Source organism: Passer domesticus, unplaced genomic scaffold (genome assembly GCF_036417665.1).
Source record: "Passer domesticus isolate bPasDom1 unplaced genomic scaffold, bPasDom1.hap1 HAP1_SCAFFOLD_37, whole genome shotgun sequence".
Lineage (NCBI taxonomy): Eukaryota > Metazoa > Chordata > Aves > Passeriformes > Passeridae > Passer > Passer domesticus.
This window is the reverse complement of record NW_026990149.1, coordinates 370685-392315: the sequence shown is the minus strand read 5'-3', so window position 1 is coordinate 392315 and position 21631 is coordinate 370685. Positions and strand designations below refer to the sequence as shown.

The following is a 21631-nucleotide window of genomic DNA, read 5'->3' as shown; positions in this document are numbered from 1 at the left end:
GTGCGGGGGACTGGCCCTGGGCAGAGGGGAATGGATTTGCTTTCTGTGGATCAGTGCCTGCTTAGAGGTGTGTTTCAAGTTGCTTTTGTGACAGGACTGGCTCAGTAGAAAGCACAGTCCAAAGGGGCAGGTGAGGCAGGTGGGCTGTTGAGCAGGAAACTGGCAGCAAGGGACATGGAACAAAGTGGTTCAGGATTGCCCTGGAGAGGGGCCTTGTGGAGAAGGAAAGGTGGAGAAATCAAAAGAGCAGCTTGGCTTGAGCCTGCTGGAAGCTGATCAAGCAGTTCTTGATCAGCTCAGAGCACAGGTGGGTGAGCCACTGTTTGCCCAGTGTGTCCTGGGCAGATGTGCTCCCCCAGAGTCTGCACTTCACTGGGGATCAGTGTAAGATTGTCCTTCATGAGCCTTCCTCCCAGCAGCTGAAGCTGTCCCTGCTCTCCCTCGCCTCTCCAGCTGCCGTCAGCTGCCCCGAAACAGAGCTTGTTTCAGGTTTCCCCACCAGAGATGGTGTTTGAGAACTTCGTGGCTCGGGAGGTCTCTGAAATGGTGCTGTCTGTGACGAATAAGGACAAGGTGAGTGCTGGCACCTGGAGCTTTAACCCTGTGCTGGAAGAGGAGAGTGCTGTCATTGCCCGAGTGTCCAGCAAAGCAAGTTATCTGCTGCAACACATGCAGAAGAAAATGTCTCAGCAGCTGGCTCTGCAAGATGATAGAAATCTTCCTGTGCTGGGAATTGTGCCCTGATTTTGGACACGCACTGATGGTGCAGATGACTTGATGTGGTCGGTCAGGTGCTCTGTCTCCATCCTGCTGGTGCTGACCTGCTTGGCCCTTCCTTGCCACCAGGCCCTGCCCCAATGGCCCTGGCCAAAATGCTGGAGCCAGAGAGAAGGGATTCCAGTTGAGCCTTGAGAATGTACCTGCACAGCTGAAAGGGCTTTGGAAAAGGGGTCAAGGAGGGATGTCAGCAGGGCAGGGACAGGTCTCCTGTCGTCCTGTTTGCACAAGAGGCAAAATCATAATTTGATGTCTTTGCTGCAGATTCCTCGGCTGGTGAAGGTGTGCATGGAGAGCTGCCCTTATTTCCAGCTGGCAAGCCCCAGGGGTGTGTACCACATGGTGCCAGCAGGCGCCTCTGCCGCTGTGCGCATCCGCTTCAGCCCCGAGGAGAACAAGGTGAGCCTGGAGGAGGCCAAGCACAGAATTCTCTGCAAAGCCATTGTTTTCCCTGCACTCTGGGTGCAGCCCATTCCATGCTGGGAGCTTGGCTCCAGGCCGTGGGCAGGCAGCCTGCAGCCAGTCCCAGCTTGGCACGGGCTGCCAGGCACTGCAGCCAGGCCTGACAGGCTCTGCTTCCCCTCCCTGCACATCCCTGAGCATTGCCAAGGGAAGATGCCCAGGGAACAGGATGAAAATGACAGAGGGCTGTTGATAGATGTTGGGCCATCTCTAGGTACAGTGGAAGGTTTCATGATGATGGAAAACACTAGAGGAACAAAGAGGTCTGAGAGCTTTCCTCCTTCCTGCCTGGCAAGAGCTTCCCTGCCTCCCCCTGGGCTGGAGCAAGGACGGTGCTTTTTCCCAGCCTCTGCTCTGCAGCCTTGCAGCTGTGCTGTGCCAGAGCACAAGTGAGCATGGTGCAGCTGCAGGGCCAGGGCAGAGGATGTGCTGTACCCATGAGCCCGGCCTGGCACAGGCACCCTGGGCTCTGGGTGCCCTTGGCCAGCAGGAGGTTGCTGAGCTGCAGGGACTTGGACAGCTGCCTGCAGGAGCTGGTGTAGGGCAGGTGCAAGCTGCAGGCAGAGCTGTGAGCCCAGAGCCCGTGGCAGTGACACTGCTGTGCCTCTGTCTTCATGCCTGTGCCTGTGCTTGCTCTGTCAGCTGGCACCCATTGCGTGCCAAAGGTGCTTTTGCCTGGAGGTTTGAACAGCAGTGCTGAGGCCCTGGCAAGTCTGATCTCCGTGCTGGCATCTGCAGGCTTGTTCATCCAGAAGGGTTTAGGCCGTGGCATGGAAGGGAGGAAGCCTTGCAGGGAAGCCAAGAGAGGCTCTTTCCAACAGCATCCTGCTGCCTCTTAGCACTGTTCTTCTGCTGACTTGCTTGGAGAGGCAAAGTTGGAGGGGAGTTCTGAGGCACCTGATGTTTCTGCACCAGGCCAGAGGTGCAGGAGCTCTTTGGGTCCAGCTGTTTTCTCATCTTCCTTTTGCTGCTTCCAGTCAGTTGAACATTTTGTCCTATTCTCAGACAGTGGGAATATAGAAACCTAAAGAGGAATGTCCTGTGTTCCCTAGCTCCATGTTCCTTAGAAGGAACGTAGGAATTCTTTAACATCATTAAAATGTAGAGTAAATATTATGGTGGCCTAGGGCAGTTCTTTGTATGACCCAAGTGACACAAGATCTTAATGCCACAGAGATAGGTTTTGCAAAGTGCCCTGGTGCCTTTAAAATGTGGCATATTAGTAGAGCTTAGTGTTTATTTTGGGGTGGAATAGCTAAATTGATGCCCTTGAAGGGAGTCCATTTTTTTTTCCTGCCATGGTGATGGCACTAAATGCCCTGTGCTGAGGCAGTTTCTTTTCCTGCAGGATTATTCCCACCAGCTCATCTGCATGACTACCAGTGAAAGGATTGTGGTGCCAATTCGGGCCATTGCTGCCCGAGCTGTCCTGGACTTCCCTGAGCAGCTGGACTTCTCCAGGTGTCCAGTCAAGAGCAGCACCCAGAAGACTGTGCTGCTCCGCAACACTGGGAACCTGGAAGCTCGTTTCCAGCTGAGCACCCAGAGGTGAGGCAGCCCATCTGTTCTTGAGCAAAGGATATCACCTCTGGGTGATAGCAGCGTTGGGAAATGGCAGCAAAAGGAAGCAGAGCATCAGAGCTGCTGCCCTGCAGCCCTGGCTGGAAGGGAGCAGGATGGATGGCAGCTGCTCTTGCCTTCAGTGTTCTTAGCAGGATGCAGCCTTTGAGCTTTCTCTGTCCCAGCTTTCCTGGAGGCTGCTGGAATATGTTGGCAGCTGGCTTGCACCCTGCTGAGCACAAGCAGCTCCTGAAATGCTTTCTCAGCACTGTCAGCCAAACAGAGCCATTCTCTGGGAGGCCACAGGCACGTGGCTTTGCAGGGGTCCCTGCATCAGATGCCCAACATGAGCTGTGCTGCAGGCAGCCCGTGCAGTTCCTGTTCCTGAAGCTGATCTGCTTTCCCTTGTCAGCTGAGGGCATCAGTCACCTCTTGTGTTCCATGATGAACCTCTGAAAGCTAGTTTAAAATTTCCTAACAGATGATTTAAATCTCTGAATCAGATTATGCCCCCTTTCATTTAGATTTCTTTTTGAATACTCTGAAGTTGCTGTGTTTCTGCTGTTTTTTTGTTTTGGTTTGTGTTAAATGTTTGCCAAAAGATCATACAAATGGACCTAGTTAAAAAGCAGAAGAAAACAACCTATTCAAACCCTCTCCATACCTTATCTTTTCTGCCTGTCACGTGCAGTAGTGATTAATGGAAAGGGCAGATCTGAGAGGATGAGAAGTGTCTTAAGGAACAGCTCACAATGGACAGAAAAAAGGCCAAAATGTAGCCTGTCAGCCCCATCTCTTGGCAGTGGTTTTCACTTGGTTATTAGAGTGTCAGGGATGTCTCCTTCACAGCTCTTCTATCTTAGAGCAGCTTTCATTGAAATGCTGATCAAATGTGCCCTTTCTAGGCTAAATCAGGATGTTTTCAAGGTAAAGTAAACCAAAGAACCACACTGCAAATTCAACAGTTACTATTTCTTGGTCTTCAGGGGAAAGTTCCTTCTCCCTGTGTGATTCCTAGGCTGTAATCTCCCAGGACAGGGAGTGCCCTAACATTGGCATCTCCTGAGATGAGGTTTATAGGCGGCAGGAAAAGAGAAATTCCTGAGGCAGTCAGTGTCCAGTTGTGCCTGCAGATAGCTCTGAAGCCTCTCTGTGCTCTTCAGAAAGCATTCTCTGATGGGATTGCTGGCAGTGGGAGCCTTGAGTGTCACTGCAGAGAGCTGGATGCAGAGTGTGGGGAGCTGAGGCCATTTTGCCCACAGGATGTTGTGAGGGCTGGATCTGCTCAGCAGTGGCTCCGTGGCTGTTTCTGATGCTGTCTGTCCTGGCTGTCTTCTGCTGGCTGTGCTTGGTTTGCTCCCTGCTTGCCCAAGGGAGCTGCAGTGAGCTGCAGTGCAGAAGGAATCTGCTGGCCAGCTGTGGCCAGCCCTGATGGCTCTCTTTGTGTTGCAGTCCTTTCTCCGTGGCTCCGGCCGCAGGAGCTCTGGGCGCTGGTGACACCGTGCAGGTGACAGTGGGATTCCACGCGCTGACGGCCGGTGACCATTGCGGGTGCCTGGCAGTGTGCTGCAGCACAGGTGAGTGCTGGGCCTGCCCGGCCACAGGACAGCTCTGCACCACGGCTCCCTGCTGTCCCATCCCCTCCATTCCCTCCAGAGGTGCCTCCCCTGCTCAGCTTCACCCCAAAGCAAACGGAGAACTCCTTGCTGTTTGGGGGCTTGAGAAAGTGCATCCCCTCTAACAGGCTAAGATTTTGGACTCCTGTTTTGCTGGGAGTTGCTGAGTGGAGGAAGGAGGATCCCTGATTCTCCACTGCCATGTGGCTGTGCCTGGGTGAAGGTTTCTTTTATTCCTGGGCAATGCTGTAGGTGAGCTCTCCATCAGATTCTCTGCAATGCAATGGATTTCTAGCACACCTCTGTCCCATATGCTGCTTCTGCACTGGCTTGTCACAGACCCTTTTCCTATGTGGCCCTTACACATATATGTAGTTTCTGTCTAACAACATTTTCAAGCCCTCAAGTTCCTTTTTTGTGGCAAATCAAAACAAATTTTTCCCTGTCCCCATTTCCCAGGCTGTTCATGCTGTAGCAAACCTCTCACATCTATCTCCCATTTGATTTCTAGGCTGAGGAACCCCATCCAGTCTCCATGCAGAAATAGCTCTGTACTTAGTAATCTTTCCTTTGTTCCCTTTTTTCTTTAATTTGCAGTGCTCCAGCTTGGTTTTTGACATCAGAACAATATAAAATATTGCAAGGCTGGTGTGGCTGTGGGTTTGGACAGGGAGATGATGATGATACTGATGCTGATTTTCCTGGTGTTCATTTTGTAGTGGTTTGTCCCATTGCAGAGCCAGGCTGGTTGTGTTTCCTCACCTGGGTCCCCTCCTGCTGTGGGCTGTCACTTCATTTGTTCCTCTGGGCCTCCTTTTGCTGCCCACCTGCCCCCAGGCATATTTGCTGGTCAGCAGCAAGGGCTGCAAGGGATCAGGAGAGACAGGAGTCTGGTGGGATGCCGGGGAGGCCCTGGGCAAGGCAGGACTGAGCAGGGCTCCTCAGCGTCACCTGAAGGACTTTGGTGCAGAAATCCCAGTGATCTGAGTGGGTCACCAGAGCACATGGACCAACCCCACTGTACACACTGTCACCCTGGGGCCACAGCTCTACAAACACACTCAGAAATAAGGTGTTGAAGGAGCTGCCCAGGACATCCCCACGCTCTACACCCAGAGCTGTCAGGATGTGATCCATGGACTGATCCACAGAACTGCTCATTCAACTAAAAACTGGGACACTTTCCTCTGTGACCTGTGGTTTGCTGCGTTCCTTGTGCTTCCATCAGCCAGTGAGCTGAGCAAAGACTCCCCTTTGCTTTGTTCCAGGTGAAGAGAGAATCCACACACACCTCAAAGGAGAAGCTGTAGATGTCAACATTGGGTTGAGCACAAGTTCTGTGGAGATGGACAAGACTTTGATCACCAAGTCAAGCCACAGAACTGTGTTCATTGAAAACAGGAGTAACATCACAGCCCACTTCCAGTGGAAGGCTTTTCCTAGTGAGGAAGAAGAGGATGAAGAGAAGAGGAGGTTGGTTTGAAAGATGCATTTCAGTGAGATACATGGCCCAAGACTGAAAGGAACATGTGGCCTCAGGGGGGTGTTGGTGCTTTTGAATGGTTTAGGCCAAGTAAACCATCCCTGGCACCAGGGTGTGTGTCCCTGGGCTTCGGGAGCTCAGCACTCAGCATTCCAGTTCCATTTATACTCCAACCAAAGATGGCATTTTGGGAAGGAAAGGATGATTGTGATGACTGGATTTCCTCAGGTTCTAATTGGGCTCTTGTCTCTCTCATCTTCTTCCCACGTGACCTGGCAACATCCCTAAACATTTAATGAGTTTCCAGCCCCTCTTTCCACCCTCTTTTTTTCCCTTAGTTCCTTGAAAAGCTCCTTGTCCATCCAGGCTGCTTGTCTCCCCTGTCCTGCTGTCAGAGCAGCTTTTGAGGTCTCAGAGCAGAGAGGACTTTTTGAGGAGAGGAGATCGTGCAGGATCCTTTCCCTGTCAGGACATTCTATCACCATGCACTGGGATGGGAGCCAAAAAGCTCTGGATGATGAAAAGGTCTCTCCAGGAGTTTGCTGTCTCCCTCCTGCACAACAAAGTCCCTTCCCCTCTCAGAGCCTCTGTTTTCATGCATATTGCATAGAAAACCTTGAATGTCACTGCAGGGATTTGGTGCCTGAATTCATCAATTTCCTTTGGAAGTGCTCTGGGATGCTCTTGTGAAAGGCAGAGTAGGGAACAGGGCAGGTCCAAAATGGAAGAAGCAAAGAGTGCTGCTGGTCACACGTAGCTGCAAGCCAGCTTGGTCTCCCCTTGCCAGGGAAGCCCTGCAGTGGGTGCTCTGTGATCTTTATCTGCCTCCCCCGAGCAGCTCAGTGGGAGGAAAAGCCAGCTGAGGTGGCTGGTGAATTCTCCCTCAGCTGTGGCAGAGGCTTTGAGCCAGGAGGTTCTCTGGAGGGCTGCTGGCTTTGGAAAGCTCCCCTGAGCTTGCAAGTGTGGAGTAAAAGTCCCTGCAGTGCCAGTGAACAGCAAGTTATCCCTGATCCATCTGGAACCCTCGTGGCTTGGGGTCAGCCTTTGCTGGGGAGCTGCTGCTGCTCCCACCCAAGTGCTGTGCTCTCCTGCACTCCCACTTCTCTCTGCAAATCTGTGCCTTATGAAACCATCTGCTGGCCTTGTCTCTCCCTGGGGCTGCAGGCAGTGTTTGCTGCGGACACCCAAAGAGGTGTCAGAGGAAAACATCACAGAGGAGAAAAGCACAGAGGAGGTGAAGGGCTTTGGTGGAGGTGACACTGCCCTCCTGAGCAGCATGGTCCAGGAGGAGATGGCAAAGGTGCCAGAAGAGCCCATGCTGTTCTCCAGTGAGGTTTTTTTCATCAAGCCAATGGTAAGTGATAGCTGAGAACCTCATTTTCCTCCTCCTCCTCTTCCTCCTGCTCCTCCCAAGCACCCAACCCCAGCCCCCCTTGCCCCGGCTGCGGTCACTGGGCAGATCCTCAGCTGGCCCCATGTGCTGGGAGGGAGGACATGGAGTTTCTGGAGCGGCTGCAGAGCTCCCTGCTCAAAGCATTTCTGCCCTGGAGGGTCAAGGCAGGGCTGGGAGCCTGACAAAGCTGAGCTCTGCTGCCAGGGCTGGAGCTCAGGGCACTCCGTGCGTGTCCTTGCAGTGTCACAGGGAGCAGTTCTTGTAGGGAGGGGCTGCCCCCACACGTGGGGCTCAGCAGAGGCTGTTGCAGCACTGCCAGCTCACACCTGACCTGAAGCTGGCAATGGTTGGCTGGGAAAAGGAGGCCAAACTCAGCCCAAGGTTGATCCCAGAAATGCCAATGGCCTCCTGTAACCACGCCTTGCACTATTTCTGAGTCTGCCTTCCAGTGCCATCTGTGAGCCTGGACACAAGGCTGGAAGGTTTCACTGGGCCTTTTGAGTTCTCCTGCACACAGGGACAGAAAACCTTTTCCTTTTCTGTTTCTGCAAGCAAACTGCCACGTGCTGCCATCAGCCAGAGCCCTGATTCTGAGCACTGGCATTGTGAGAGATGATGAATGCCTGGTGTCTGCACAGTGCAAAATCCCTTCTCCCCTTGGAGTAAAGCCCAGAATAATCCCAACCTCTGCTTTCTTTCAAAACAGCTTGACTAATGTTTGTGTTTCAAGGAAGGGGCTCATGTTCTCTTCTTGGTTACTGCTATGGCCCATCTAAGGCCAAGAGGCAGCAGTGCACAGGGGCAGTTGCATTCCAGTGCAGCTGACAGCAGCATGATGTGAGCAAGAGCTTGTGTCAGAGCAGTAGGAATCTTGTGGAGAGTGGGAGCTGATCAGCTGAGCATTGAGAGCTTCCAGCACTGTGTTGAGCTGCCTTTGGAGGGTTTCCTTGGGCTCCTTGTGTTGTTCACTATTTGATGCTCTAAACAAAGGCTGACAGGACTGTGGTTGAAAACAGGAAATGTGAAGTTAAAGAGAAATGTTTTGCTGTCTCTTTGTGTTGCAGGAGGGAGAAATCGGGCCGAATTGTTCGGCCGAAATCCAGGTGACCTTCAAACCCCTGGCAGCTCTGGAGTATGGAAGTGTGGCTTACTGCAGCATCTCAGGTGCAGCTCCTGTGCCCTGCTTCTGTCCCCCTCAGTGCAGCCATGGTGCAAGCCTGAGCCCACTGGGCTGCCCTGGCAGTGCTGGGAAGAGTCCCTGGCCAGCAGGGCAGTGCTGGCACATCCCCAGTGGCCCTGCAGCTCCCAGGGAATGTCCCGTGCAAGGCCAGGGCTCAGAGTGCTGTGTCTGGGTTACTGATCCCAGCACAGCCCTGACAGTGCAGGGAGAGGTTTTGATGCCATGCCTTTGCCAGCATTTCCTCAAAGGCCAGAGAGCTGCAGAGCAGAGCAGCTTTAGTGAACAAGCACTAAGCCCCTGCAGGCCCCTGGCCTCCAGGATGGCTCCACTGGACATGGATCCATCATCAGGTGGCAGGAGCTGGGTTAGAAATGTGCTCCCTGAGCCTGGATCAGCTCCCACTGGCCAGACAGCACCAGAGCAGAGGTGGCTGAGCCCCACTGAGCCCAGGCTGTTGGTAGAAGGAGCAGCCTTGGCCAGCAGCTGCTTCTCTCCCTGTGTGGGAGCTGTCACCTTGCAGCTCTCAGTCTGTGGAAACAGAGCCCAGTGCTGAGGGTCAGAAGGTGAGGACTTGGGCAACAAAGTCCTGTGCTGCTGGGCCAGGTAGTTTGGTAATTGCCAAGCTCTGGATGAGCTTTGTGCCTTCACTGAATGGATTTCCGAGCTCCTCTAGGTGCATGGGAAGGAAAGCACAGAATCACAGTATGTTAAGGATGGAATGGACCTTAAAGGCCTCTGGGCAGGGACACCTCCCCCTAGAGCAGGTAGCTGCAAGCCCCATCCAGCCTGGCTTTGAACACTTGCAGGGCTGGAACCTGCACAACTTCCCTGGGGAACCTGCTCCAGTGTCTCACCACCCTCACAGGAAAAAATGTCATCCCTAATATCTAACCTAAATTTCCTTTCTTTCAATTTCTACCCATTACTGCTTGGTCTGCCACTCCAGGACCCCAGAGATGTTTGAAACTCAGCAACTGGTGGCTCCAATTGGAAACCAGCCCGAGGAATGGGTTAGGAATTAGAAGTCATCCCCAAGGGATATCTGCTGAGGGAAGAAAAGGGTCCATATCTTCTCCTGCAGCATCAGGAGCTGGTAGCATCCAGCTCAGAGTCAGGGACTAGCGCTGAGGCAGCCTGGAAAAGACAGTGTGACAGAGGGAATGCTTGTACTGAAATGGACATCTCTCCCCAGGCCGTGAGAGCAGGCTGCCCCTGCAGCTCAGAGGGGAAGGCCAAGGACCCTTGGTTGAACTCAGCTGTGACACTCTGGACCTTGGGGACACTTTTGTCAACACCCCCCATGTCTGTGAGGTGAGCAGCAGGGCTGGGGATGGATGCTGATGGCTCCTGAGGCAGCAGCAAGCCTGGTGGAGCTGTGGAATTCCTGCAAACTGGGCAGTTGTGAGCAGGGAATATTTGATGTGCTGGTCCAGTCTGGGGGGTCAGAAAGGTGTGTCTGTTGTTCATGAAGGCCCAGCCCCTGCTTTTGGGCAGCCTTCCTTAGGGATCAGCTGGGAGGCTTCCTGCAAAACAAGCCCTTGGCAGGTGAAACCAGCACTGGGTGCAAAAGCTGCATGTCCAGGGGCTTTTGTGGCAGTGCCAGACACAAGGCACCTTTGGACTGGGCTCTGCAGAAGCAGCTGGAACCAACTGGCTGCCTTTGAGCTTCAGTCCACTGCCAACAGCTTCCAGTCAGGGTCTCCTGCTCATTCCTGGAAGTCCCAGGAAAGCCTTGGGAGTTCTGTCCCTTGCTGACAGTCACTCACTTCAGCCTTGGTGCATCTCTGGCTCTGGAAAGAGAAAAGTGTTCCTGGGAATTAAGAAAAGGATTTTTCTTCCTCTTTGCCTCCCCCACAATAGTGCTAAGCTTGCAAAAAACACCACAAGAGAGCAACTGAAAAGAGGTAGAAAATGAGGCACTACATCAGGGCAGACACTTTAAAAAGCTTGGCTGGGGAAGAGAAAGACACCTTGAGTTTTCTCTACCAAAAGATGGTGCTGTCTGTACATTTTGATGCTGATGCCTCATTACCAATGTCTTCTTTTCATGGTGTGGGAAAAGGTGAATGAATGGATGGTGCTGTTGGAGCTGTGCTGGCTGGGGCAGCAGCAGCTCAGTGCTGATTCACTAGGCAGCTGCAATCACCCCACGTTGCTCTCAGGGCCAGGTCTCCATGAGCTGGGTGATGCTGCCCAGAGGTGCACTGCTCTGTGTCCATGGGATAAGCCCAGGGTGACTGCAGTTCTGTGCAGCTGCCACTGCTTTGCATGAAAACCCAAAGGCAGAACTTGTCCTCTTGTATCTTTTGACTTCTGCCATTCAGCAGCACAAAGCATCTTCTGCCTTTTCTGGCTGTTCATTGCATCCTTAGACAATAGCTCCCAAGAAGGGAAGATTCCACATGGATTTCCACTTTGCTTTCTTGCTGCTGCAGGTGAACCTGATCAACCAAGGAGCTCTTGATGCTCCCTTCAGCTGCATCCCTTCAGCCACAAAGGTGGGCTTGGGCTTCAAGTTGGCACCCCAGGAGGGCATCATTGCAGCAGGTGGGAGCCAGACTCTCCAGATCTCCTTCAGTGCCACCGTGTTGGGGAGGTTTGAGGAAGAATTCCGGTTCAGTGTGGCTGGATCTCCTACGCCTGCCATCCTGACCATCAAGTAAGGACCCTGGGACCTTGGTGGGCACATCTGGAGCTGTCTCTGGGACATGCCCCAGCTGCCTCCTGTTGGGGTGGAGCAGAGAGAAAAGGTGTTTGCTGAGGTCTTCATCTCTGCTCTGATGCTGGCATTGCTTTAGTGGGAGGATGCCTCCTGCCCTGTGTGGTACCTGGAGCTGGAATGACTCCTCCCTGCAGGGATCTCCCTCTGCCCTGGGCCATGGCAGGCAGTGGGATGGATCAGCTTTGGGCAGCAGCTGCTCTGGGATGTCCCAGCTGAACAGCCAGCAAGGCCCCCAGGGCTTTGGAGATGGGCCAGCCTGGGGCATTCTGCAGCAGCAGCAGTGCTTTTAAAAACTTCTGTCAATAATCCATGCCAGATGGGCAGCAGCAGCCTCACCTCACCTCTCATGGCCATGCTGTGGGGCACAAGCCGTGCTCCCAGCTGCTGTGCCCAGAGTGCTCTGGTGCCTCCTGTGCACAGCCAGGCAAGGGCTGATGTGGGAGTCAGGGAACTGTGCAGCAGGAACTGTGCCAAGGACTTGGGCATCATCCCCTGGGCTGGTGCCATGGCAAGAGATCATCCTGGCCCAGCACAAGGGACAAGGGGTGATGATAGGGGAGGCAGAGCTCAGTGCTCAGCACCACAGCAGCACGAGGCCTTGTCCCTGCCAGCCTGAGCGTTGTGCTGCTAGGATAATGCAGTGGGAGCAGGAGAGCTGATGCTGGCTGCTCTGCAGCTTTGGAACTAGGCTGCTGCTCTTGGGAGGCACTGGGGCAAGGCAGTGAAGAAATGAAAGCAATCTGCACTGGGTTATAGCAGTAAGATAAGGGAGATGGATGAAAAAGAACAAGGAAGTTATTACTTCGCAAGAACAAAGTGGTGAGTAGGTCTGCCCCCAGCGGAGAAAGAATGATGATGGCTTTGTTCTTGGAGGAAAAGTGCTGCTTTTTTAGTTTGGAGATCAAGAGGGAACCTTCCACCATCCAATAATTGATTCTCCTCTGTCCCTCCCCTAAACTGGTGATGGGATGTTTGTGCATCAGCAGCTTTCTCCTTGAGCGAGGGCAGGTGTCTCTTGTTGAGATGTGTGGAGCAGAGCCAGGGGCAGTGCTGTGAATCCAACAGAAGGCACAGGTCACTGGGCCTGGATTTTTAACCACAAGGCAGAGTGGGCATGGATTGGCATCAGCCACGAAATCAACTGGGGAGTGTTGTGCAGCTTCAAGTGCTGCTTTCAGTGGGTGTTGGTGACTTTTGGAGTGTGTCTGCTGAGTTCAAGGACAGGTGAGGTGCTGTGCTAGATTCAGGACCCCCTTGTTTGGTTGTTGAAGCTGTTGCTCTTGGCTGTGCCAGCTGGTGCACTGCTGACAAGCTGGTCCTTTCCTCTAGGATTCATCTGTGCCCTGTGTAGAAGTGTTGCTGCTCTTTTCAGAGGATGTTTGGGGCTGCCCTGGGTTCATGTGTCAGAACTGTGTCTGTAATGATGGTGTAGGTCAAACTCTGCTGAGAAAGCTCCTCCATGGGAACAGCAGTTCCAGCTAAGAAGTAGCAAAGCAGGGAACCTGTGGCTGGCAGGGCTGGTTACAGAAGTTTGTGGGGACACCTTGATGTCCATCCCATTGCAGATGGGGAAAGTGAGGCCCGGAGCCATGTCTGGCTGTGTGTTCAGGGTCCTTCATGGGACCAGCAGCATCCCGGGAGCTTTTCCTGCCTGCCCTGTGCCCAGAGCCCATCAGTGGCTGTTGGCTGCTGGCCACTTGGCTTTAGCTGCCTCCTGTGCCCAGGGGCACTGTGCTGAGCACATGGTGTGTGCTGGTTTGAAAGGCACGGTGCCCTGACACCAGATTGGTGCCCCCGAGCCACGACAGCCGGAGCTTTGCAATTCCTTGAACCAAGGCATTTCCTGCTCTGTCCTCGCCATGCAGGGGCAGCGTCACTGGACCGAGTTTGCACTTCGACCTCCCTGAGCTCGACTTCGGGGACATCTCCTTTGGTGAGTGCTGCCTGGGCTGGGACACAGCGGGAGGGATCTGTGCCTTCCGAGAGAAAAGCATCCCTCCCTCCTGCTCTGCCCCAGCAGCCTCTTCAGGCTGGGAACTGCAGGGCTGCTGGTGCCGCAGGGAGCATTTGGCCATTGTCAGATCAAACAGAAGCAAGGCATAGAAAGTCAGGATTTTCTGGTGTCTCTGTCCTGCTTGAAAAGACAGATGTCTGCCAAGGAAGGTGGGAATCTTCCTGGAATGGAAAGATGAGCCCCTCCCTCCAAATGATGATACTTTGAAATGACAGGGCTCCCTGGCAAAACTGTGGGAAAAGGAATAACAGTTCTTTCCTAGACTATATCAGGAGAGCCCAGAGAACAAGAGCAGACGTTTGCCAGCTGCCAAGTCCCGTTTTTGTCCTTTGGTGCGGTGAGGATCCCAGCAGGAGGAGCTGTGGGCTCTGGCAGGGCAGTGATCCCCTGCCAGCCGGCAGCGGCAGGGAAGGAGGGAAGGAGGGAAATGCTCCTTTTGCAAAGGGACAGAGGGCAGGGGGATGTGGGCAGTGCTTCAGAGCAGCAGGCAGCAGCGGGGAAGGCAGGCAGGGTGGGTGCCAGGCTGAGCTGCAGCCAGGGCAGTCCCAGGCCAAGCACACAACCTCCCGCAGCAGCACGCGGCCGAGCTCCCATCCCCGAGCGGGAGGAAGGGAAGCTCCGCTCCCTGCCCAGCCTCAGCTCCCACTGCACAGCGCCCACGGCATCACGCCACAGCTGCCAAAAACCCCCAAGGGAAAAGCCCACCCCCAGGGCCAAAACCCCCAAAACCCCTATCCCCCTTCCCAGACCAAGGGGAGCATTCACTACCAAGCCTGAACCCAGAACAAGGAAGGTCATGGACTTTTTAAGGAAACTACTTGCCTTTCCTGAGCTGCTTCTGTCCCCCCCTGCATCACCATGGAGGCACTTGTCAAGTTGCCTTTTTGAAGAAATGAAACAAGTAAGGCAAGAGATGGAACTATGGTTCTGAACCAGGAGATCGATCCTGCTGGATCTGCTTTCATTCCTAAGGTCTCTTCAGCTGAAGGCAGCTGTTGTATCTTTGCTTCTTTGGAACTGTTGACTGTTGTCTGCATGCGGTGAGCTCAGTCTCATTGGAGGTTTTGCCATCTGTGTTTGTCCTTGTTGTGCCTCTCTTGCCTCCCTGCTGGAGTCACTGCTGGAGCTGGCAGTGCTCACTGGGATGGGCACAGAGAAACTCTGGGTTGCAGCTGCAGTTGTTTTTTCTCCCCATCTGTGTTCCAGTGCCTCTTGGTGAGCAGGCCCAGGGAGAAGTCTCCTCCCCAAAGAGCTGGCCAGCCCAGCCAGATGTCCACTGCAGAGCAGCTTGTGGCTGCTCTCTAGGCTCTGCAGGACATCCCCACCATGAGTAGCTACATCTCTGGCTTTCCAGCATGGAAAGCAAATCCCAGAGCTCCAGTGGGGTAAAGCCTTGCAGGCAGCAATCCCAGTGAGCAGCATGGGTGTGATGTCCCCGTTTGTTGGGTGAGGTGGGACCTGGTTCCTCATTGCCAATCTCCAAGCAAGGCTTGGGTGTGCCCCCAGTTGAGTGGGCTCTGAGCTGTCTCGTGCTCAGTCTGTTTGGCCCAAACCAAGAGACGCCTTTAGGATCCTGCAGAGAGAAGCTGCATTGGGGTGCTTTGCCTCACGTTCTAGTTCCTGATTCCATCATCTCTTTTGCTGTAGCTTCTTCTCAATGCTGACTCACTGTTTATCTATCTTGAAAAGGGTGGGAGTGTTGGCAGGCTGAACAGGGAATTTGACAGCTTGAATTCTCAGAGGAAATGCTCGGTCTGGGTGCACACTCATCACTGGGAGATCACTGGTGCTGGTTTGGGGCAGGTGAGGCAGCTCCTCCCCATCGCCAAGAGAGAAGCTTGCAGTGTTCAGCAGGGCTAGGAGTGGGCATTTTCAAGGCTGCAGTCTGCAATCTGTGTCAAAGGGAACTGAGTGACGATTCATTCCTCATGCAGCTTCTGGGTGAGCTGTAGTTCAGATAATCCAGAGCTAAACTCCAGTGCCACTTTCATTGTGCCAGGCCATTCACAGCAGGAGTCATGCCACAATGGGAGCCTCAATGGATGTTGGTGTCCTTTCCTAGGCTTTCCCTACACCCAGCGCTGCCGGCTCACTAACAGCTCCCCGGTGCCCGTGACGTTCCAGCTCCGCATGTCGTTCGATGGCACGCAGCCGGCTGTGGACAGCGTGGATCAGATCCGCTGCCACAGTGACCCAGCCTGGAGGAAGGGCGTTCACTTGTATGTGGAGCCCCGGGAGTTTACCATCACTCCCAGCCAAGGGACCATCCTGCCCCAGGGACACCAGGACATCCAGGTACGGGCAGAGTGCAGCCAGAGACGCTTCAGCACCAGGGCTGCAGCTGCACTGGAGCGTGGGAGGGCTTTAGCTCTGCTGCCAGCTTTGAGCATGGTGTGAGTGAGAGATCTGCACTGCTCTGAGGCCTCTGCTAGCTGCCTTACTCGGGGTGTTCCTCAAGGAGCACTGTTTTCTTTCCAAAATCATATGCTGAGGTCACATACCATATGGTCAAGGCCAGAAGTCACTCTTGGGTTCTTGAGAGCCATTTATTTGATTGCAAGTGGGCAGAGCAAAGATGAGGGCAGAAGGTGGCTGTTAGAGAGATGTCATTGTAGAAAGCAGTTAGCTTTTCTTCTTGGTCTGATTTCCCCTCTCCCGGGGAGCAGAAGGATTTGTGTTCACTGCAGGAATCTCCAGTGGGGACAAAATACTCTGCAGCCATGAACTGCCCAGCACCTGCTGGGCCACACTTTGCCCTCAGCTTCCTGCTGTAAAGCTGAACTCGTTGTGTTCAAGTCAGATTTCTTCTGCTTTTATGTCATTGTAGTCAGATGAGAAATTGGGCCTTAATTTGAATACAGTGGTTCATAGAGCTTTAGTCTAATGTTTTAATGTAGCTGAGCTATGCCCTGATAGCGAGGTGTGTTTAACACATCTGCTATTGCCAGAAGGCTTTTGTTGCTTTGAGACTGTGCTCTACACATGGAGCAGCAGCAGAATTAAGACAAAATCTTCCCTCAAGGGCTGGAGGATATCACACGTGGATAATGAGCTTTTGTAAGGAAGAATTTCCTGTTCTTCTCTTCCACCAGGTGACCCTGTGTTCCAACTCGGTGATGGAGTTCTACAGGAAAATGCTGGTGGATCTGGAGGGTTTTGGCAAGGGAGTGGCATCATTGGTCATCACAGCCAGGTACCAGCCCTTGCCTGGCCTCCCCCAGCCCCTGCCTTGCCCAGGCTTTGCTGGCTGCAGCTGCCAAGGAGAAGTGCTGGTTCATGAGCTCATGTTGTGCCAGCTGGGCATGAGAAGAGCAGAGCTTGGACAGCAGCCTGTGGTGAAAAGCAGCCCTGCTCCCAGCCCAGCAGGGTCCTGGGCCCTTTTCTGAAGGCACCAGGAATGAGATCATTTCTTGGCCTGGCTTTTGGTGCTTGAGGTGGAACAAATTTCCCCAGGGCCTCCTCTCCTTCTTGCTGCAAGAGGTGGAGTTGTGCTGGGTGCGAGCACCGTGCATTGGTTTGGGACACAGCAAGCAGCCTGCTGAGAGCCAGGCTCTGGTTCTGTTCATGAGGGCACGTGGCAGGGGGGAAGTGGCTGCCAGCAAGAGTGCTGAGGGCAAGGTCTCAGGAGGGGAAAGCAGCCCTTGGTGTGGCAGCTCAGCTCTAGATTTTCTCCTTCCCTCTGCTTCCCACTCTGAGCTTGAATGTTCTCAGGGTTGAGAGCAAAAGTGGTTGTTGCTGCAGCAGAATTCCATCCTGCTGTGCTGCTGTGGGTGTCAGTGGAATGCCAGGAGGGATGCAGTTCCCTGGGGCTGTTCCTTCTCCCATGCAGAGCCATCCAGGCAGTGCCTGGGCTGGCATTTTGTCAAGCAGGTGGGCTGGGGACAGTCAGTGCCTGGAGCTGTGGAGGGAAGGAGCCAGGGAGCTGTAGGGCCTGGGAGGGGCTGATCAGCCACTCTGGAGGGCAGCTGGTGTCTCGTGCCCTCCAAGGCTGGGGCAAGCAGCTGAGTTCCCAGGCAGGGCAACAGCACCATGGCAGAGAAGGGAGTCATTTTTCCTGGGACACTGGAGTTGTGTGTTCCTTGAGCATTAGTGAGCTCTGATCCTTGTTGGGAAGGCTCCCCCAGAGCTCATGGGTCACTGGGAGTGTTACAGGAGTCCTTGCAAGCCTTCCTGGGGAAAGGAGGGGCTGAGGCAGCTGTGGGACAAAGTGCTCTGCCTGGGGCACTTGGCAGCCTCTGGCTGCTGCCTCTCAGGGTTTGCCCCTCCTTGACAAGACCTGTTGGAGTGGGAAGACGTAGAAGGCAATTATCACTGCAGGGCTGTTCAATGCCCATTTGACAGTGACCAGTGTGTTATGCTCTGTTTTACAATCTTTGGGGGTAAATGTTCTCCATTCTCTCAGTATCTCTGATTCCCCTGGGCTCATCTCTTTGTCCAGATGTCTTGTTCCTAAGCTGCAAGTGTCCCCCCACGTGCTGCAGTATGATGAGTGCCTCCTGAAGGTGCCCTACGAGAAGAAGTTCATCATTAGGAATCCCAGCCACCTGCCTGGCTGCTACGGGCTTATTGAACAGGTTTGGCATCCCATCCACCTCCCCCTCTCAAATATTATTGAGGAGCTTATTAGGGGGAAAAAGGGTTTGGACGTGACCTTGCTGGTTTCTATTCAGTCTTAAAGATCTGCTGAGAACAGGATCCTACCCGAATGTAAACTTGAGGATGCAGTTTAACCTGCTGAGGGAACAGTTGATGTTCTAGTCTTCAGGGTGTTTTCTTGTGGGAGATCTTGGAGGGCTGTGAAAGCTGCTGCATCCACAGACAGCAGTGCCTGTGCTGGCAGTCTCCTGGCAGGATCCCCTGGGAATGCTAAGCCTACAATTCTTGCATCTTGTTTGTGCCTTTTACCTTTGTCCTGGGCATTTTTAAACACGTGTGTCAGTTGCTGTTGCGGTGGATGTTAGGGAGTGTAAAGTTTCTTCAGAGGTGCCTCTGAAGCTGCATTTCATTGTGTCTCTTGCAGAAACGCAAGGAGGACTCTGCTGTGCTCTACTCCAGCCCCAGGCCCTGTGGGATTGTCCAGCCTCACAGCACTGCAGAGATCCCAGTGCTGGTGGAAGTGCAGGCGCTGGGCACGCATCGCACCAATGTTCTCATCGGCGTGTTCGGGGATGAGAGAAACCCACTGGTGAGTGCAGGGGAGATGTGTGCCTCTGTGCAGCTGCTCCTGGCAGGCTGCAAAGGGCACAGGGATTCTGCCGGGGAAAACAGGCACAGGCTGCTGTGGAGAAGGCCAGGAGGGATGGGTGGCACAAACAGCTCGTGCCTCACGGGTGGTAATCTCAGTGTCTGGCACAGAACGTCGTTGGTCTGAGCTGGAATCCAGGGTCACTTTAGTGCATTACTCTTGAAAATGCTGTTAACTTTGGAAACATCTGTTTGAAAATGGCATCTCTCTGAGCACAAAAGAGGATGTCAGAAGACTTCTGGGAACCTTGAGCTTTCTGTAAAAAAAAGGAAGGCTGGCATTTCAAGAGTGGTTGCAAGGATTGAAACTTAGATTAAAACATAAGGAAATGACAATGCCAAATTGCCTGAATGGCACCAAACATCTGAACCTGGGCCATTGTGGCACTGCATGTAAATCAGTGAACAGGAAGGACAGGCAATGCAGGCTGTGCCAGGGAGCCTGAAGTTTGACAGAACAGTGTCTTTCAACTCTGAGGCTGCTTACCTTAAAGAGGAGGGTTTCTCCCCACCAGAGGAACCAGTTGTTTAACTGTCAGCCTGGCCATAACTAGAGATTTCTTGCAAAGCTTTTACCTTTGGGCCAATCCTTTGTAGTTTGAAAGGTTCTCTTACCTTGATCCTTTTAAGTTTGGAGGTGAACATGTAATAATCTTTTTCTTTTTTCCCAAAAGCCCAGCATTTCAGCTGGAGAGTGGTAGCTGTCCCTAAAGAAATACCTTGAGCAGGGATGAGCTCTTTAAGGTTTTTTAGTTTTCCCTGTTATGGTTTGTTTGGGGTTTTTTTAAAAATCTTTCTTGCCTGCTTCCTGGGACAGAGAAAAAAATTATGGAGCTCTGGACGGCTGGCAGAAACCTCCCCAAGCCCAAGGCTGATGGAGTCTGGCAGGACCCCAGCACTACAGCTGATGTATGTATATCTGTATGCATGGGGAATGCCACCTGAGTCCCCTGGGAGTGTTGGGAAATGTCAGCCAAGCCCCCAGCAGTGTCAGGGAAACATTCCTGATAAATACCTGCTGGAGCTGCAGAGTTTCTGGCGTTGGGCCCTGGGGGGGCTGTGCTGGCTGTGTTGGCTGTCTCTGCCCCTGGATGTCTCAAATCTGCCCTTTTTGCTTGCCTTCTCTGTCTTTTCCTCTCCCACTGTGCTTTTTGCATGCCCACAAGGTGTTCATCCCTGTCCTCTGCAGTTCCTCAGTGCAAGCAGTTGCAGCTGCTGCAGCAGCTCAGTGTCATTCCTGGGCTGCCTTTAGAGCAGACCTGCTCCAGCCTGGATTGGGAAGGGCTGGATCAAAGCATTTCTCAGTTCGAGGTGCCAGCAGCCAGCCAGAGGCTGCATCCTGACCAGGAGCTGCTGGTGCAGGTGTCCCTCCCTCCCACTGCAGGTCTCTGTTCACAGTTATCTTCTTTTCCAGAGATGAGCTTCACCCACCTAAATTCAATCCCCAACCACCAAAGGAGATGAGAACATGTTTGGATTGCCCAGCGTCTCGATGGAGGCACTTCAAGGCTGGAAAGCAGGAGGCAGCCACAGCCCTGACTGAAGAGCAGGATTTGACCCAGTCTTCAGGAGCAGAGGTGGATTTTCTTGTACACCTACTGCTTGTGCTGCCTCCTTAGCCTGCCACCAGCAAGTCATGCTCCTGCTGAGCTCCCTTTTTGCTGCCCTGCTGTCCTGTGCCCTGACAGTGGCTGGGCAGCAGGGCCAGTGGCTGGACATGGGGGAGTGGCAGGGAGAAATAGGAGAGTTTTCCTTGGAGAAGCTCACTCAGATCCTACAGGCCTGTGTTGAGTGTGGCATTTTTTGCCTTGTTGCCTTCCCAATGCAAGATGAGGCTTTTATCTGCATCATGATGGGAAGAGCTGCAGCTTCCTTGCCACAGCAAGCTGGGATGAGTCCTGATCTCCATGTGCCCTCTTCCCAGCCCAGCCAGACTCCCTGTTTGCAGGTCTCTGCTGTCACCCGAGAGCTGCTCTTGCACTGCTGGCCCTGAAGCTGTCTTACAAACTGAGACTTGGCAAAGTGGCTGTCTCTTCCTGCAGGCGTAGGGAATGGCTTGTTTTTCAGGTGCCACCACAAGCTCCTGCAAACCCTCACCTCCCAGCAGGCCTGGAGGGATTCAGGTGCTCCGTGGGCGCACCGCACACTGCCCTGGAAGCGGAGAAGGGAAGAGGGAATCTGTCTCCCTTGCACACTGGCAGTGTGGCAAGCAGGGCTGGAGCTGCCAGTGCCACTGGTGGCCCTGAGCATTGGCCACAGAGGGACCTCCCATCCCTGCAGGCCCAGCTCAAAGTGCTGCTGGAGCAGCTGGGTGTTGGAGAGGCCGTGCAGGACACGTTGTGGGGCTGCCCAAGGACGCTGTGCAGCACCTATGGAGGGCACTGCTCCCCCTGCAACTCCTCAGGTGGTCCAGAGGAAATTTTTGCAGGAGATTTTGCTGTAGCACCTTGAGGAAGCAGCATTTAAATCAGAGAGAGAGGGGAAGAGCCTCAGGAGTCAGATGAGCTGGGCTGGGAGTCCTTTGCTCAGCTCCAAGAGCTCTCACTCTGAGTCTCCTCCTTTTCTAAAAGCAGTAAGTTTTGAAACTTTTTCAAGGCAAGTTGTGCATCAGAGAGAATTTCTAGTGCCAGGAGACATCCCAGTTCACTTTCATGTCATGTACTCATGAATGCATTGACCCGTGAGGATGGGAGAAGATTTTCCCCATGGTCCCTGCACTGGTCAGTGGCATGGATGCAGGATGAGATCAGGGTGATTCTGGCAGTGTTTGGGGAATAGGCCCCTCTGGCTGCAGCTGCACTTTGCTCCAAGATGCTCTTCTGCATCCATTTTCACGCTCAACAGCTCCATCTCTCCTGTCTTCCATGCAGGCTTCCAGTATCCTGCCAGTGTCAGGTGTGCTGCAGCCAGGAGAGAGCCAGCAGGTCTCCTTGCCCTTCTCTGGCCACCTCAACAGCATCTCCAGTGCCACGGCGCTGTGCCACGTGGAGGGAGGCCCCAGCTCCGAGGTGCTGGTGCCCGGGGAGGCCTCACGTGCCAGCTGCTCCCCGAGCCCCCAGGAGATCAACTGTGGCTCTGGGGCACCTCTCAGGGAGAGGTGAGTAAGCCTTCCATGGGTTCCTGCTCTCTCTCCATGGGTTACTGTCCCTGCAGGGCTTCCCTGCTCCAAGGACTCTGAGC

General features: G+C 53.7%; 2 protein-coding genes across 2 annotated transcripts in view; one reads left to right on the top strand and one right to left on the bottom strand.

The window, feature by feature from the left end:
* Positions 1-21631, bottom strand: part of LOC135292503 (hydrocephalus-inducing protein-like) — a 267908-nt gene that overhangs the window by 106752 nt on the left and 139525 nt on the right. The window lies entirely within an intron of this gene.
* LOC135292466 (hydrocephalus-inducing protein-like) lies at positions 1117-19152 on the top strand. Its single transcript, XM_064406666.1, has 12 exons — positions 1117-1176; positions 2588-2787; positions 4252-4376; positions 5684-5888; positions 7063-7252; positions 10907-11130; positions 13059-13126; positions 15270-15502; positions 16300-16400; positions 17646-17781; positions 18228-18392; positions 19126-19152. Exons 1-12 carry the CDS (start codon positions 1117-1119, stop codon positions 19150-19152), a joined length of 1734 nt encoding a protein of 577 aa, XP_064262736.1.

Bases quoted from the DNA above. Each gene is read 5' to 3' on its own strand.
- LOC135292466 (XM_064406666.1), top strand. From the start codon at position 1,117: ATGGTGCCAGCAGGCGCCTCTGCCGCTGTGCGCATCCGCTTCAGCCCC. The intron at 1,177-2,587 runs GTGAGCCTGGAG...CTTTTCCTGCAG, and splicing joins TCAGCCCCGAGGAGAACAAG to GATTATTCCCACCAGCTCAT. The intron at 16,401-17,645 runs GTACCAGCCCTT...CTCTTTGTCCAG, and splicing joins TCATTGGTCATCACAGCCAG to ATGTCTTGTTCCTAAGCTGC.